The 18,817-nt window shown below is 34.6% G+C and overlaps 1 protein-coding gene across 1 annotated transcript; it reads left to right on the top strand.

The window, feature by feature from the left end:
* LOC128225159 (tether containing UBX domain for GLUT4-like) lies at nt 1–18,333 on the top strand. Its single transcript, XM_052935203.1, has 18 exons — nt 1–144; nt 1,914–1,972; nt 7,251–7,466; nt 8,043–8,198; nt 8,642–9,135; nt 9,700–9,818; nt 10,554–10,709; nt 11,782–11,828; nt 12,000–12,024; nt 12,471–12,546; nt 12,910–12,982; nt 13,613–13,761; nt 14,132–14,194; nt 14,615–14,667; nt 15,032–15,083; nt 16,493–16,565; nt 17,131–17,309; nt 17,950–18,333. The coding sequence occupies exons 1-18, from the start codon at nt 67–69 to the stop codon at nt 17,958–17,960; spliced, it is 2,079 nt and encodes a 692-aa protein (XP_052791163.1). The 5' UTR covers nt 1–66; the 3' UTR covers nt 17,961–18,333.
* Nucleotides 18,334–18,817: the final 484 nt, after the last annotated feature.

The following is an 18,817-nucleotide window of genomic DNA, read 5'->3' as shown; positions in this document are numbered from 1 at the left end:
ATAAAAGTGTCAACACTGTAGTTTTAACAAAGTTTTGTTTATTTCCTTCTTCCTTCATTTTAAATTATGGCAACGCTACAAGTTTTATGTCCGAATGGCAGGAGACAGAATGTCAAGATCACACCAAATACAAAACTGTTGCAGGTATCTCGAATGCTTTTATACAAAATATTTAAGAACCGAAAGTAATATTCGGATGTAGAAAATTTCGGACATGACTGAGCAGATTCTTCTTGACAATAGCCTTAGGGAAAGGCGAGAACACGGGTACCCGGGCACTGTATGTTTCGGAGGGTTCGCGGGAACAGTTTTAGTATGGGAACCAGATCAATAAAGTAATTAATTATAAGTAATAATAATTGATAAAAATATTTTACTTTTTGTTTTATCTTCAATAAGTCCACGGACCTATAAGTTTAGGTTGGTGTTCAATCTGATCATCATCACCATATATGCCATATTTCTGGAGGCTTCTTAGGGGATGTTGGTCTGAATTTCAGGTGATTTCGAAGACCAGAGGAACTTAATGCAGCAAAATTAAGCGCAATATCAACATTTATAATATTAACATGCATCTTTCTAAATACTGAATAAGTATTTACTTACACTTATTCATTGCTCTAATTTACACACAAGATAGAATTGATAACATATTATAAAATCATCATCATGTCAATTCATAGCATAAATATATAATGTATGATATAAAAAGAAATTGTGAATTTATAACGCTAGAATGTTTATAAACTCTACTTAGCACATTCACTTACGTCAATTCTTACATATACATGTGATAACGTCCCGGACGTCCGGGATTATCCTGGAAATCGTATCTCTGTCACGGAGGGTGCATGTTCGTCCCGGAAAGTCATAAAAAAAAAAAAAGAAAAAAAAATCTCTGAATTGATTATCATAATTTTACCAATGTAAGTCAGCTATTTTGCCTGTCCGGGACACTGGTCGTAAAACATAGGACATGTTGACACTAATCTGTTAATTTGTACGTGTGTCGTCGAGGTCATTGTCAATCACCCGATAATTGATCTATTGGCCTATTGTTGGGCTTAACGAGTCGGGGAGGGTTCTTGTGTACAAATTCATTGTTTTCATATAGATTTGTTTGGTCTTTTGAATGATAGCTTTTATGAGTAAAAAAACAAAATTAAAACACTGAAAACATCCCATATTCCATTCAAATTTCAAAGTCGATAAGTCGTTATACTTTTAACAACTTACGCGTCTATAAGGAATTTTAGTGTTTTGAACTTTTTTCGAACTATCGTTGTGTATATTATTCATATCGAAATAATATTCTAAAAATAAATATTTTGTAACGCATGTTCTCAAAAGCGCGGGAAAACAGGTGCCCGTATAGTTGTTTATTTCCTGTTTTGATGAAACCGAAAGTAGACTGCATATCCTCCTGGTTAGCACTTCATTTAAAGCCTGGGAAAATATCTGGTGGTTTTATTTTTTCAAGAAAATGCAGAAAAAACAATCCATGTCAAGTACAAAATATGTCTTGTAAGTCAAAATAGGTACATTTTCCCGACGTTAAAAACAACTAAAATAGCCCCAGATATGCTCTAGAATGCACCACAGACGTTCCCCATTTAAAAAAAAATTGGGGGGGGGGGGCATGCCCACGGACCCCCTAGTGTGCGTTGACATTACTACGAATTTCCCGGAATCAACCCAATCAATTATCACATGTATGTCTTATAGCACTGAGCAAGATAATATAATCTTTTTACTATCAATATCAATTCATAAAATAATTCCAGCAACAATCAATCAATTTTCAAACTTAGTTAACATGTCCTTAGGGCGGGGGATATGGCATGCATGATCATCAGAGTGGCCTCCTTATGTGTTTGCCTAATTATTTGATTGTGTTGTTTTCTTAACTTCAGGTATTAGAAGATGTATGTCAAAAACAAAAGTTCCTGCCTGCAGAAGACTATTCACTGAAGCAAGTTGAAAAGCTTTTTTGTAGTGTTTTTGTTATTGTAAAACAGCAGTTAATCTTGACATTAAGTTGTTCATTTCATCATTTGGTTAAACGTTATTTTTAAAAGTTATTTTGTTGTGTACAGTGCTGAAAAGAAATCTTTGTAAATATTTTTGATAAGTGTTACACTGTTAAAACGAATTATGTAAATCAAAATACAGTCGAAAGTCGATGGCTCCATATTCAAGGGATCGGCCAAAGTACTTTGAGCCTCGAGAATATCGAGCCAAGCGGGATTGCTTACAGAATCTTATTTTTTCATTTGTTACATAAAGTCTTATTTACCTCGTTTGTTATTGGCTACGCTATCTCCGCAAGAGAAGGAAGAGTATTTATTGGGCATAGTTAAACACCCTAAATTTCGTAATATGACTTATTCGATTATTAGAAAATTAGAAAATATCATTTTATTTTTATACGCCCATCTTACGATGGCCGTATTATGGGAACACCCATGGCGGGCGGGCGGCGGGCGGGCGGGCGGCTCCACAATGTTGTCCGCTCTCTAACTTGAACATTTCTCATCCAATTTCCACCAAACTTCATGAAAGTGTTTGTTGGTGAAATATCTAGGTCAAGTTCGATAACCAGCCAAATCGCTTTAGGCACTCCAGAGTTATGGCCCCCTGAATTTGTCAAAATTGGCCATTTTAGCTTTGTCCGCTCTCTAACTTGATCATTTCTCATCCAATTTCCACCAAACTTCATGAAAGTGTTTGTTGGTGAAATATCTCGGTCAAGTTCAATAACCAGCCAAATCGCTTGAGGCACTCCAGAGTTATGGTCCCCTGAATTTGTCAAAATTGTCCATTTTAGCTTTGTCCGCTCTCTAACTTGAACATTTTTTATCCAATTTCCACCAAACTTCATGAAAGTGTTTGTTGGTGAAATATCTAGGTCAAGTTCGATAACCAGCCTAATCGCTTTAGGCACTCCAGAGTTATGGCCCCCTGAATTTATCAAAATTGGCCATTTTAGCTTTGTCTACTCTCAAACTTGAACAGTTTTTATCCGAATTTCACCAAACTTGCTACTATAAATGTTTGTTGGTATATATTCTTGGCAAAGTTCTATAACCAGCCAGGCTCTTCAGGATTATGGCTCTTGAATTGGTCAAAATTTGCCATTTTTGCTTTTTCCACTGTCTAATTTGAACAGTTATCATCTGATCTTCACCAAACTTGCTGAAAATATTTGTTGGTAAAATAAATCTTTTGGAATGATATAAAACGATTCTTAGTAAACTCATTAAATTCTTCATTTCAAAATAAAAACCTAACTGAACTCCAAAAACAAAGCGTCATATCTCTTCTACCAAAAAAAGACAAACTATTAACAGACATTAACAACTGGAGGCCAATATCACTTCTCAATATAGATTATAAAATAGCCTCAAAATCCATAGCAAATAGAATCAAAAACATACTAGCCAACCTTATTAATGAAGATCAAACTGGATTTATTAAAGGGGCGATATATAGGTGAAAACGTAAGAATTCTGTATGATATTATTGAACAAATAAATAAAGATAATGAAAAAGGAATTATTTTCTTCTCTGATTTTCATAAAGCCTTCGATAGTGTGAACCATGACTATATGTTTGAATGTTTAAAGTATTTCAACTTTGGAGAAACACTTATAAATTGGGTAAAACTATTTTACAATGATGCCCAAAGTTGCATTAATGTGAATGGACACTTATCAAACTTCTTTAAAATTGACAAAGGTGTAAGACAAGGGTGTCCCCTATCACCTTATCTATTTCTCATATGTATTGAAATTTTATCACTGAATATAAATAACAACAACAACATAAAAGGAATAAATATTTTCAATAATGAAATAAAACAAACATTATTTGCTGACGATGCAAGCTTTTTCCTTGATGGTACAGAAATCTCATTCCAAAACCTTGTAACAACATTTGAAAAATTTAGTCAAATATCTGGACTAAAATTGAACATATCAAAATGTACTGTCTTGAGAATCGGTACACTGCGATATACCAATAAAAATTCTGTAAGTCAAAAAAATTTGTATGGACATCTAATGAAGCCTCAACGTTAGGTATATGTTTCTCAAATGACCATAGAAAGATACATGAACTAAATTTAGAACCTAAAATAAATGCATTTCAACACACTCTCTATAAATGGAAAAGATGGAAACTCTCATTGATAGGAAAAATCACTGTTTTAAAATCATATGCATTCCCGAAACTTGTTTACCCACTAACAGTGCTACCTAATCCAACAGAACCAACAATAAAACGAATTAAAAATATTATGTTTGACTTTCTCTGGGACTCAAAACCAGATAAAATTTCCAGAGACACAATATACCAAACCTATGAAAATGGCGGACTAAAAATGCTAGACATAGAATCCTTTATCAATGCATTAAAAGCTAGTTGGATCAAAAGATTAATAACTAAGAGTAATGCTAAATGGAATAAACTATATAACTCAGAACTCAATAAATTTGGTGGAACAAACATATGGAAATATAACACTAATGTAAACGATGCTAGCAACTTCCAGCTAAATTTTACCTTTCTAAAACAAATCCTTACATCTTGGTGCAAAATCAATTATAACAAGACCGTGAAAAATCTAGCAAAAGAATTTTTATGGAATAACTCTAATCTTAAACAAAGCAATGGCAATACCCTTCTTTATAAAGACTGGCAAAAAAAAAAAAAATTTATGTTGAACAAATTTTCGATTTTGAAATTAAAGATTTTTTTACTTTCGAACAGATGCAAATTAAATATAACATTGTGGATGGTGATTTTCTCAAATATCTTACGTTAATAAAAACTATAAATAAAATATGGGGACAAGAACTAAAAGACTACCATGCCACTTTAAACAAAGAGCCAGAATACCTTATAGACAAGTTAAGAAAAAAGAACAAAGTAAACAAAATCCTTTATAATAAACAAATTGAATTAAAACAAAAAAATAACAAATGTCTTATTAAATGGGACATTGAATTTCCTGAGGAAGAATTAAATTGGAAGCATATACTGACAACACCAATCCACTCTACAATAGACACAAAATTAAGAGAATATCAATATAAGTATATAATGAATTTAGTTCCCAACAATGATTACCTACACAAATGTAAAATCACAAACTCAAGACTATGCGATTTTTGTTCAATGGCACCAGAAACACAAAAACATCTCTTCTGGGAATGTCCAATAACTCAAAACTTTTGGTCAAATTTACAAAATTTTATTAATACAAAACATATTCAAACAAACATAATGCAATACAGAGTAATATCATTAGGAGTTAAAAAGAACAATAATAATACAAACATTAATTTGATAAACTTTCTTCTGATATTAGCAAAGTACTACATAAGTTATTGTAAATATGACAGAAAAATACCAGAAATAGCATCATTTAAAAACTATTTGTTGAGGCGCATCTCAATAGAAAAAATAATCGCAACACAAAAAGACAAACTAGATGTATTTGAAGCAAAATGGAATGAATTTTTGCAACTGTGTTAAAATATATCTGCATGTGATCAAATACCTTACTTATGAAATTACACTTCCAACTAAACAATAGAATTATCTCCCTTAGAGTACCCTTTTAAAAATATATCTGCTTGTGATCTAACAACTCACTTATGAAAGTACACTATCAACTAAATTATAGAATTATCTCCCTTATAGTATTTTTTTCTTTATTATTTATTGGCTCCCCCCATCTCCTCTCTCTTTGTTCTCTACAAAAAACTTAAAAATTCAAGAATAGGAAAAACATACTTTATATTGATGAATAAACTTTGCTCGATATAAACTATATAAATATATATACTTCTTACTTAGTTGTTATAGATTATGTCAACATGTTAATTTATATTGACTGAACTATTTAAATTCTTTATATTGACTGTCTGTGTATGTATATGTATATTTGTATATGTTTATATTGTTCCAAAATCTTGAATAAAAATAATTGAAAAAAAAAAAAATCGGTCAAGTATGATAATCAGCCAAATGCCCCGAAGCACTTCAGGATTACTGCCCTTGCCATTTAAGCTTTGTCTACTCTCTAACTTGAACAATTCTCAACTGACCTTCACCAAACTTGCTGAAAATGTTTGTAGCTATAAAATCTTTTGCTTCTTGAAAAGCTTGCTTCTCAAAGGGCCAATGTAACAGTAAGTTGTCTTAGAATCCAAGAAATTATTGATGGGCGTATTTTGTGAGTGTCACTCTTGTTTATTTATAATAAAGATACATTTATGGGAAAAGCAATTGTAAACAGTGGGTAACACAAAAATAGCTTAAAAGTTGTATCAAAATGCATAGTAATTTTGGGATGGATAACAATTAGAGACAGAACTTAAAGTGATGGCATGTTTATCCAAACTGTTAAACCATTTAAGTTCGATAATAATTATAATATCAGTCAAGCAATTTTAATCGATTAGCGCCTTGTGCTAAATGAAGCCAATCAAACAAATCAAGGTGTGAGATTCTTAACTGAACCCGCGAAAATGACATCGACCCAAGCAAACAAATCAAAGTGTGAAATTCTTGTTTGGGACCGCGAAAACGACTTCGAGCGTGGAGAAATATCGACCCTCAAGATATCGAGCCATCCAATCAAAATTTATATGAACAAAGAGTAAATAAAAATCCGTCCTTTTAATTTGGTTCGAGCCAACGAGGATATCGAGCCATGAGATATCGAGCCAACAAGTTTCAACTGTATCTGACTTTTGTAACGGCATAACCAAAACATCTTTTGTTTACGACTTTTGGATGAACAAGCTTGAATTCTTATAGTAATGCTTGACTTTATTTTTTAACAAGCCGGGCTATATACAATCCTGAACTTGATCAAGTCTGGAAAGCCAGTGCAGGGATTGGAGTTGGTTTGTGCTACATGTTTTACCAGCAAGTCACAAACATGTATTGTTTTAATAGAGCTCTCTGGTTAACATGTACCAAGACTAGATGGTGATGGGTTTACAGCTTTTCCTAAAATTAAAACAAATGCAGATCTGCCAACCCTATTATTTTTGCTGTTGGAAACAAACATTTTCTTTTGGCCTAATAAACTCCAGCTTTTAATACAAACTCAAATGAAATTGTTTTATGCTAATGTTTAGTTTGGACACAGTGTCAAAAAGTTTATACTATTTAACACTACATCAATGGATATGTCTACACTTGCAAATAAAGATTTTATTATACATTAATTTCAGACATGGACGTAATACGCTAGACCTGACCCTGTCAATGCGATATGCAAATCTCTCAAACAATGCGAAACTTGAGCTGGTTAAATGTGAAAAGAGTCGTGCGGAGAGCGCAGTGTTGATCGCCCTTCAGTTAGAGGGTGGGGAACGCCTGCAGGGGGAGTTTGAGCCTGGCACCACACTCTGGGAGCTTTTACAACATTGGGAAGGACAGGAGGAAGGGTATAAGACTTATAACAAACTATAAGTTAAATTTTTATTACTTGTGACATATTGTTCAAATTCAAATTGATAAAAACAACAACAAATTAACCAATTATTTCATGGTGTTAATTATGCTAACTGTCAGTGATATACCGATAAACATATTGAATAATAAGCCTAAAATCTTTCACTACTACTTAGCTAACATTTATCGAGTTCCGGTCTTGTGGGCGTACATCAAGTCTGTGTCTAAAGTAATTAATGTTTGCTATTTTTCAGCAAGTATTCAAGATTAATAGTAATAGATGTAACAATTAAGGTGTCAGATTTTTTTTCTGTCTTATACTTGATGTATATCTTGCTTTGCTTTCCATGCTTTGTATATCATTATGATGTACCTGTGTCTGCTTGAATTAACAAAGTAAACAGTTTCTTTTTTAGATTTACAGCAAATTTCAATTTTAGCCTTTTTTCACAAAGGAGACCGGGGACCAATAAAAATTAAAGGTGTATAAAAAAAAAGAGGCTTTGCCAAAACTATGTATTCTCTGTTTTGGCTTATTTACTATAAACCCAAGTGATACTGTTTTCTAGGAAGTATGCAGGCAAACTAGCCTATGTTGACAGTAGCACAACGCCACCTCTACAGCCGGTGTGTATCTATATGAGAGAGGAAGTGACAGGAGAATTTGCCCTGCAAGAAACTTTACTGCGTACTCTGGGTCTCACTGGAGGTAGAGCTGTTATCAGGTACGGGGAAGGTGACAAATGCTATTAAACATTTGTGTTTATGAAAATGAACTTCAAATTTCCCATGGTGGCAAATGCTTTCTGCATACTGAGACAAAGGGCCTGTGGAACTGAACTATGAACATGATAATGTGTGTGTTGTTTGAATGAATGCTGTGTGACATTTTAACTACTATTTTTTGGTCAGTACATAACTGGCATAATGAAGAAAGCTAATTCTTTGTTGGGTAGTTTAGTTCAAAACGGAATTGTTCAGAGGAAGTATCTAGAAAGTATCGAAGATTGCTCCTGATTTTGGTCCTTGATGCCAATGATATGTTACAAAACAAATGTCTAACGCAGATGAATACAATTCATGATCGAGTAAATTTTCTTTTTCTGATTTGAGTATTGTTCTTTTGTGAGATTACCGTTACATGTATCTAACCATTCATATATTCCAGACTCCTTCATAGGTCTGTAGAAGATTCTGTTCTCACAGAAATTAAGACAAAAATTGAAAAAGAGAAACAAAGGAAGGCCAGACTAGCAGGTGGTCCATCTCAACAAACTCAGCCAAAACAATCTCAAAATGAACAAAAGACTGACCCCTCTTCTCCGTCAGGCAAAGCTGTTAAGCAATCAATTTCAGTAGAAACTCAAGTTCAAACTGGAGAAAGCAGTGTAGCTGAAGTAAAAGCAGAAAGCACAAATATATCCTTGAATATAAATTTGAATATTCAAAATGATGGGCAGCCAATTAGAATGTCTCAGCCTCCATCTGAAGAAGGGAGTCCCCAGACAAGAAGAGAGGAACCAGCCAATAAGATGGTCCGGCTTGAAGAGTCACATGATGTTGGGGAGCCAATGGAAGTAGAGCAAGTTCAGATTGGGGAAAACCCCATGGAAACTGAGGATGTGGTCTCATCCAGCACAGAAACAAGGCAGCAACCAACTGGTCAGTAGTCAGAGAAATCAAGCATTCATTTATTAACTAAGCTCATCTGCTTTTGAAAGAAAAAATGTTGAGGTATTGTCATAGCTTTGGGGTCGGCGTCCTCGTTGGCAATAAGTCAAAAACATTTCAAGATACTCAAATGAATCCTTGTGCATGTGTTGCCACAGACAACCGGATAATAAACATGTACAACAAGGCCATGCCTCTGACTGAGTCCAACTAAGTCCCCTTTTTCAACTGAAATACAAGTGTTGGACTTCGGGTCCCTCTCATCATTTCGTACTCTTATGGGTGTATGGCTTGATTGGCAAACCATATACCAAATTTTGTTACAAACAAAATGGCTATGTTTAAAAATAATTACTCTATACATTTAAATGAAAAATAAAATGCAAGGTCACACTGATATATGATTGTAAATTGTTGGGACAATTCGACTTGATTTGAATGGAGTGTTTATTTAATAAGAGTCATCGACATGGGTCTTGTAAGTCAATTTTATCCTCAGTGTTACATAAGAATGTTTTAACACTTTTGATACAATAATAGCATCATTTCTTTCAGCATCCACAGATTCAAGAGAGAGCGCACGCCAGAACGCCGTTAATGAACTGAGAGACATCCCAGGAATTGAGGTGTTTTCTCCTAATGACTTCAATGACCTTCCACCGGATCAGCAAAGGGTACTCTTTATTTTTGATATGGTTTTATTTTAATGTGAATATGTCGATTGCCTGGCGATTGCCAATATACTCTGAAACTTTTGTTTACAAATAAGATCATCGCTGATGACCTTATTTGTTAACAAAAGTTTCAGAATATATCGGCAATCAACAGGCAATCAACATAGTTTGCCTTTATTTTTGTATGGCCAAGACGTATCGTACATAAATACAAACAAATATGTAACAGTTATAAACATAGGGGATATTATGATCGAGTGCTTTTCTGACATTCTGTATCATGTAGAGTTTTGTGCGTAAACACGTTTCTGTCTCGACCATATAGAAGATGGTCAAGTTTGATGCCTATTTATACACAAAACAGAAAAAATCATGCTATGGTAGTATTCCTTTTATCATATGTCTCATTTGATTCATTCCATGTTTCACTTAAACCCAAAACTGTGCTACCTTTATTGGACATTTCCAAGAGATGAGGCCATAAATCAATTACATACACAAAAGTATATTTTGTAAAACAATATTTGCAACTTAAATCAGCTATTTAATTCTTTCAGAATTGCTCCTTTAGGAAAAACAATTCATTCCTGAAAAAAAATGTTATTGATTGATTAGTAAATATTACACAGCATTAACACACCCTTGTTGGTTTTCAAATTTTCAAATTTTAATTGTCTGTTTATATACCATATATCTTGTCAGGTTTCTAGATTGTGCATTTGTATATCTTGTCAGGTTGCTAAAAGGTTGGCCCAGGCTCTGTTTTCCAGTATGGGAGCCTCAGGGCAGGGACCGGCCATTTCCCAGGGTGGGGCCAATTCTGAAGGTGGGGCACGCAAGAAGAAACCAGCACCTAAACAGCAACAACAGCCGACATTCGCTAACTTCAAGGTGCAAGTCTTTATTGTATTTATGTTTCACGGCTCTTGTCAGTTGTGGAATTAAGAGGGTATTTTTTTATAATTGATCACATTTGTTCATATGTTATGCAAATTCAATAAAGAGCTCTAGTGCTTCTTCAGAATTTTCGAACATTTTCTTCTGCATCACCATAAGAAATAAGTAAAACCTTCCGCACCCGAGTATTGTTGAAAAATACTAATCAATGACATTCATTTCTATAAAAGGATAGTCAATAATTGTTTTATTGTATACCATTGGTTAAAAGCCATTGCACTTATCTTATCAAAGTGGAATATTGAAATAAACAATGATGTAGTTATCCCCTGCATGTAAAACAATATGAACATATATATAGTTCAACACAAAAGACAGGTGAATGAAAACAAATCAACCTAGAATGTGGGATACATTGAATGGTGTGAAACTGTGATTATAGTATTAATATTTTTTGGGAACAAAGATGGATAACTTTTAAAAGCAAATCGTCATTTCTCTGTACCTAGAAATTTAAACTAGTAGTCACAGGGAACCGTTTGGAAGTATAGGGAGTGACAGTCTAGTAATAAGACACTTGACTGTGGTCACAGACCCTGCCTCACAGGGAACCGTTTGGAAGTATAGGGAGTGACAGTCTAGTAATAAGACACTTGACTGTGGTCACAGACCCTGCCTCACAGGGAACCGTTTGGAAGTATAGGGAGTGACAGTCTAGTAATAAGACACTTGACTGTGGTCACAGACCCTGCCTCACAGGGAACCGTTTGGAAGTATAGGGAGTGACAGTCTAGTAATAAGACACTTGACTGTGGTCACAGACCTTGCCTCACAGGGAACCGTTTGGAAGTATAGGGAGTGACAGTCTAGTAATAAGACACTTGACTGTGGTCACAGACCCTGCCTCACTACTGAACTTACTATATGTCTTCCTGGAGAATCCATGGTGGGACTTGGATAGTGTGGTGGTATTGTAAATTAAACAGCTATTGATTAAAATCTGCAACTTTCATGCCTCATATAGTTGTTTTAACTGAAGTAACAAATCTATGGCAATTTATTGCAGTTCCCAGAAGAAACAAAGGGAAAGAATTTGTACAAAAATGAAATGAGGTAAGCACTGTTTGTTTGGACTTAAGTTAGACATTGTGTCATTACTGGGTGCAATTGCAGCATTATTATTAACTTGAACAGTTAGTGGTTTACATGTGACAATGTTTTTAGTCCTGACAGACTAACAGACATGTATATTTGAAAAGTTCCCCTTTTTATTTGCCTTTTCAGTAATGTGAAGCAAGAAGATTTCAAAGTAAGCACTTTCTCATATACAAACTGTTTACCTGAGTTTATACAGTTGAAACCTGTTGGCTCGATATCCCAGGGACTGGCCAAAATATTTCAAGCCTCGTGAATATCGAGCCAAGCTGGAGTGCTTACATAGAGTAAAACAAAATTGGTCTTTAACATCTAGTTTGAGCAAAAAAAAATTGAGCCATGCAGTATCGAGCCAACAGGTTTTAACTCTAGTATTATTGTTACTCAGTGAAGCATAATACATTCTTAACTATCCAGTGTTATAGGGCTTTATATATTTTTAAAATGTTGTACTGTTTGTTCTATGTGCATTTCAAGTTCAAGTCACTTTCTAAGTTTTTGTTGAGATCATTTCGACTAACATGTTCGCATAATGTTACCATGATATTCTGACAAAAGCATCGAGCAGTATTGAATAACTTAAGAATGGATTACTTTCAGCCCTGTGATAGACGGACAATTGTATTTAATGCTGAGGAATCTCTCCGTTCCCCGGGAAGTTCAGAAGGCACCGAAGGTATCACACAGAGATAACACAATGATTAAGTATTGTCGAAAATAGATTGTTAACCACTGAGGTCACAGATTATCAATAGCTTAATCTCGAAATCATTATCTATGGCTTTATTCATTGAAATAGACAAATATGGTAAAACAATTGCATAAATTGTATTGAATTCAGCCCAAAGGAATCTGTCTGTTTTTGGAGGAAAAAAGTTGAGGTATTGTCAGCGTAGTGGGCGTGAAAATCTTTAACCTTTTCTATAACTCAAAAGCTTTGGATGAAACTTGATACACATGTTGCCAGTGACTGGGCAGCTCTCTTGTTATTCAAAACATGGATTATGATACTTATTAGGAGATTATTAATATATTGCAGACCTGCCAGATGATTTCTTTGAGCTGACAGAGAGGGACATTCGAAGTTTGATGGCTGAAAAACAGAAACAACTGTATGTCTAGCCTTGTAGTTTTTAATCAATGCTTATCAGAAAGCTAAACTTGCCATAACATGATCGCTCACTGGGTCTTCATTTGTCCTGGCTCAGGCCTTTTATTGACAAAGACTATAATAATTTTGACTAGAAAATCAACTGACCATTCACTACAAACTAGTAATGTGCTGTGTGGTGATTGTCTATTTTTCGAAACTAGAAGTTTAGCTTTTATTATAGCATTGATTTCATTGGCAGGGTGTTTTGCTTACAAAAACTTTAATTGTGGCCATCTCAAGATATGCAAATGAAACTGGTTTCCAGAGACATTACCCACATGTACAGCTAGGCCCATAACTCTTGGGTAAATAATTGTTGTGTTTTTACCCTTTTTGAGAAAAAAAAGAAGACAAAAACATCGCCACTGGTTTAGCGGCACCATAATTTTTTGTTATTTCATGATCATTGAATATGTCATAGTGTTACTTGAAAATAAATACTCCTTAAGCCAGTTCTAGGGGTGATGACAGTGTTCACTGATCATTTCTGTTGGTAAAGAGTTTCTGTCAAACTGAGACTGCTGTTTTCATAGCTGGGATGTGTGATGTGCTACCAAAGGATCTCTTCCAGAGTGCATTTACCTTTCAGAAATTCTCTTGAAGACCAGCCCCTGATGACGGCATCCATGCGTAAAGCTCGGGTAGAGGAGATGTACAGCAAATATGAACGTGTGGTCATACGTGTACAGTTCCACGATAAACTTGTGCTGCAGGGGTTGTTTAGGCCGAGGGAAACAGGTGGGGAAAATGATGAAACTCTTTGGCACGAGTGGAAATATAAATTGCAAAAGTTAAAAAAAGAGGTGTTTTTTTTAGCTTTTTTGGTTTTTATTAGCTATGATCGAAGATTGGGGTTTGTATCACCTGCATTGTTTACTAGAGCCTAGATATCTTGTGAAAGCTCGAGTGATAACTTGGAAACAGTAAAAGAATTCTAATGAAACTTGGTATGAATGTTTACAGTCCAATCACTGTCTCTGAAATGAACCCTTGATAAGCTGAGGAGGGTGGAATAACAGTGACATCTGCTTGCTCGTTGTCTCATAGTTATTTACAGAATAATTGGATGTGGGCTCTTTCAAAAGGCCAGTTCACTCTCTCTTTGCAGTGTTTGCCGTTCAAAAGTTTGTGAAAGAGCATTTGGAGGACAAAAGTATTCCGTTCTATTTATGTGAGTATTCAGAATGCTTTGATCATTACGTCAACAACATTAAACTCTGTATCTAATGTTTTAGGATACTAAATGCTGAAAAATAACACTTCATAGATAATTGAACACATTATAAATTTGGCTGTTGGAACAGCATCATCATCAGCTTTGATTAATAACATAGCCAGGGCTTAGCACAAGACTGTAGCAGCCCCTTTTATATTGAGTTAAAGCTGCCTCTCACTAAGATATCACACACTAATGTAGGGGTACTGCCTCAGAACCGCCGGTAAAATCAGGAGTTTATTTTGTGTAAAAGAGTTACAGGCTGAAAATATCTAAATGCTGTTTGTTAAAAGGTGAATGTATCATAACCTGTATTTTTTGTAAACTCTACAGAAGAAATACTAATGTTTGCTAAAGTTACAATATCATTTACAGATACATCTCCACCGAAGAATGTTCTCAAAGATCAAAGCAAAACACTCATAGAGGTACACTGTAATCTCATATTGTTAATGACTGCCGAGCTTGTAAACTGAATTTACATTTGTTAAGACCCTTTGATACTGTTTTGAAAGATTTACCTCTCCATACCTTTAGTTTCCTAAGTAACTTTTACTAGAACACAATATGGTGATATACACTCAATCTGTTTTTTAAATGATCCAAAATAGCTGACTCTTTAAAGGTATGATCAACACTATACTAATATATAGATATTTAGAAATACAAAGCCTGTCCACGAACTTAACAAACAGCTCTCGTATACTCCAAATTATGAATAAAAAAGGTGTATAAATGTAAAATTTATAAGAAGTCATAAAATTCATGTATACATTTACTGTACAACTTCAGGCACAGCTTGTTCCTGCAGCCGTGGTGTATTTTGGAAGTGAACACCAAAAAGGTATCAATATAATTATATGCCATATTCATTGAAAAATATATTGTTGTAGCTATGAACATTTGTGAATGCAGTTCTCTTTTCTGGGGCTTACTTCAGTACAGATCCAAGTAAAGTAAAATGGTCTAAGTCTCGTATATTTTGTTATTTTGCTATATATTTGTGCGAACTGAACTAACGCAAGTATTTAAGCTGAAAACAAAGTTGAGGAAAATTTTTTTAGCTCGACTATTCGAAGAATAAGGAGAGCTATCCTAGTCACCCGAGCGTCGGCGTCGGCGTAACCACTTATGTTAAAGTTTTTGTAAGAGTTTGTGTACCACCTCAAATATTGACATATGGCATTGAAACTTTGCACATTTGTTCAACATCATGCCCCCACCCTGTACATAGGAGGAGGTAACTCTATCAAGCATTTTGACAAAATTATGCCCCTTTTTCAACTTAGAATTTACGTCAAAGTTTGCATACCACCTCAAATATTTTCAATGTCCATTGACATCTGGCTTGGAAACTTTGCACACTTGTTCACCATCATACCCTCAACCTGTACACAGGGGGAGGCAACTCTATCAAACATTTTGACAAAATTATGCCCCTTTTTCGACTTAGAATTTACGTTAAAGTTGTGTAGTATCTCAAATATTTTCCATTTAATTTATGTAAATATCTCAGCACATCATGTATTGTATTGAAATCTAATCTAGCAGTGTTCCATGCATGTTTCGCCATAACTTTTCAATCCATACACTGAAAAGCGGCAGAATAGTTGAGGGCGCTGTCTATGTGACAGCTCTTGTTTAAATACTTGCCATCTGTTATGTTCGTATAGATTTCAGATATTTGAAGTTTGGACATAGATCTTTTAATGAAATTGGCCCCAGACTATTGAATTACATAAAAAAGAATTGTGTAGCTGGGTAGTTATTTTCAATATACACGATATGTTTTGGAATAATTTGATTAGCTAAAATTGTTTCTATATCACTGGGTATATACTTGTCTAGGCACCAGTTAGCTTCAAGCAAATCATTAACACAATTCCCCAGATGTGATTTGATTTATGTTTCATACTAGTTTCGTTTAGCTCCAATGTGACTATAGCTTATTACTAAGCATCATGTTTGAATCAGCCTCCTGGGCAGAAACCAGTACTGGTGTCCATTTTGAGAGGCTATGAAAAACTTTGTCTGGTGGGGATCTAAACAAAAACTCTGGAAATCACCAAAATGCTAATTGAAACAGATGCAACTCTACTTAGGCATCATGGTGTATCATATTACATGAGTGTGTATTGGTCTCATAGCAGCCGGGGCCAATACACAGCTGTTGCAATACCCGGTTGGAGGTATTGGGTGGGATAGAAGGATGAAGCTAGACCTTTAACTTGTGTTGTTGTTGTTGTTTTCTAGCCCACTACCTATCATCAGCAGTGCTAGCAGAACAAAGCTCCAAGCTGAAGGCAGACATCCTTGTAGCTGAATGGTAGGGTTAACAATTATCACAGGCATTATCAGAATAGCATTAGATTTAGTAATTCATTATCTTGAATTACAGTAAGGTTGGTCTTAAAATGGCAATCTTTCATTGATGTTTTGCTAAACTAACCAATATTGTATATACACTAGTACGTGTTTAGAAATATTTCTCCTGTTCACAATTTTAGCTCATCTGTCTTTTGAATAATGTTTTTATATCCTTGGTGTTATTGTCAAACTTAATCATGAAACTTCATTGTCTCATATATTCAAATGAAACTTTATAACAAATAACACATATATAGCAAGGCCCATAAAAATGTCTAGTTCTGCCCCTTGTTGGTGTTCATTAAGCCACGCTCTTGTTCGAGTATTTTTAATGGAAAGGACAGTTTCAAGGGCAATCTGAGAAATCAGGTTTTCGATATTTATTATATCTCTCTAGTAGATGCAATCAAATTAATTAACATTAAAGTGAATAAACATGCAGAAAATTGCAAATTTAAGTACAGCTTTGCCCTGTAAAAAGTATTGTTTACATTTAATACTCTCTGTTTCTTGTGCACTTTTAGCCTAAATGCAGTTGAAGAAGATGCTGAGTCAAATGAGGCCCAACCATCCTCATCTAAAGGAAAGAAACCAGTCAATTTCAAGCCAGCAGCATCATCATCATCATCATCACCAGCATCATCATCATCTGGACGATCTACTGGCTCATCAGATAAGCCTGTGCCCAAGTGGTTTAAAATTGGTATGTTATTTGTATTAATTTGGAATTCAATTCATTTTTTCAAACTTAACTGTTATTAAGGATTGAGCACATGTTTTCATATGTTGATGTTATATGAACGAAGGAGTTCTGACATGTGAGTAAATTCCATGCACTACTACATACATTTGTGTGTATCTAAAAAATTTGCTAACATGATCTCCTGCATTTCTACAGCATGAACACTCAACAAAATGCTATCAATCCTTGATGTTTATAAATATTTTAAATTAACATTTATCACAGTCAAAAATTATTGGGAAAAAATGCAGTGAGTCTTTATATTTAAAGAAATGTTTTTGGCCATAACTTTGTATAAAAGAATAGCTGATAATTGTAAAGTTGTGTACCAATCATTAAGCTTTAAGCAAATCATTAACACAGTGCCCCAAATATGATTTAATTTATATTTTATACTAGTTTCAGAGATAAACAATAATGTGATAAACCCTTGAGGGTAATACCACATAAACATCCAAGTTTTCTCTATACAAAATATAGAGCAATCAAAAATATTAGTAACCTTTTTCTCCTCTGTTGAAGTCATTGAACAGACTTGTACATAACACACCTGCTGCCATCACAGCTAATGTTGAGCTTGTATTTAAACTTATATTTTCAGGAAAGAAATAAGAAGTTTGTGATACTGTTCTGATGCGGTGTGTTCCAAGATTGTGCTAAGGGCTGTGTCATATTTGATACATGCTTCTCTCACTTACATAATTTTGGTCAAAATATCGCTTATTTACATGACATTTCATTCATTCTGATACATTAGAATACGGCTTGTATATACAAAAAAGTGGTAATAAAATGCCATGTGACCATAATGTTAAAAGACTGTTGTCAAAAAGTGAAGAAAATGGAGTTGTGGTAAAAGTTTAAATGTTTGAGTAATTACAATTTGTTAAATAAAGTTGTTAAATCTATCCTGCTGTATCATATTCACTTTTTTGACATTGTTGGTCCCGATATATTTATTTCAAATAAATGCTGATTGATAATACCAATAACTGGTTTTTCTATTCCCTTTCAGCAATATATTTGAGTGACACATGTCTATTCGTTCTAATTGAGTAGTAGTGTGACCCCCCCCCCCCCCCCACACACACACACACAACCATTATCTCCTAATATTGTACAGATGGCATTGGAAGGTTATTTACAGGGACATAATGACAGAGTTCGATACGCTTTTACACTTAACTAGTCAGCAAATGCCAAACAGAAAGTTGATTTGGTCGCGAAGGATGCCCCATAAGGTTTTGAGAAGCGGAGAGGACACTTAAATCTGGCGACATCACGACCTCCATTTACACAACGCCCCCACTGTCGAAGCCGTTGACAGGTTTTTACAATGTATGTGGCAGCTTGAAAAAGTACTGCGTCCTTAGAATAATAACGATATCCGAAGGTAATGTTTTATCCTATAATTCATAATAACATGATAGCCTGTGTCAAGACGGCGTGTGGGGTAGTCACAATGTAAT

This window comes from Mya arenaria, chromosome 2 (assembly GCF_026914265.1).
Source record: "Mya arenaria isolate MELC-2E11 chromosome 2, ASM2691426v1".
In the NCBI taxonomy this organism is placed as follows: Eukaryota; Metazoa; Mollusca; class Bivalvia; order Myida; family Myidae; genus Mya; species Mya arenaria.
The sequence above is the reverse complement of the archived record's forward strand: the minus strand, read 5'-3'. Positions and strand labels throughout refer to the sequence as shown.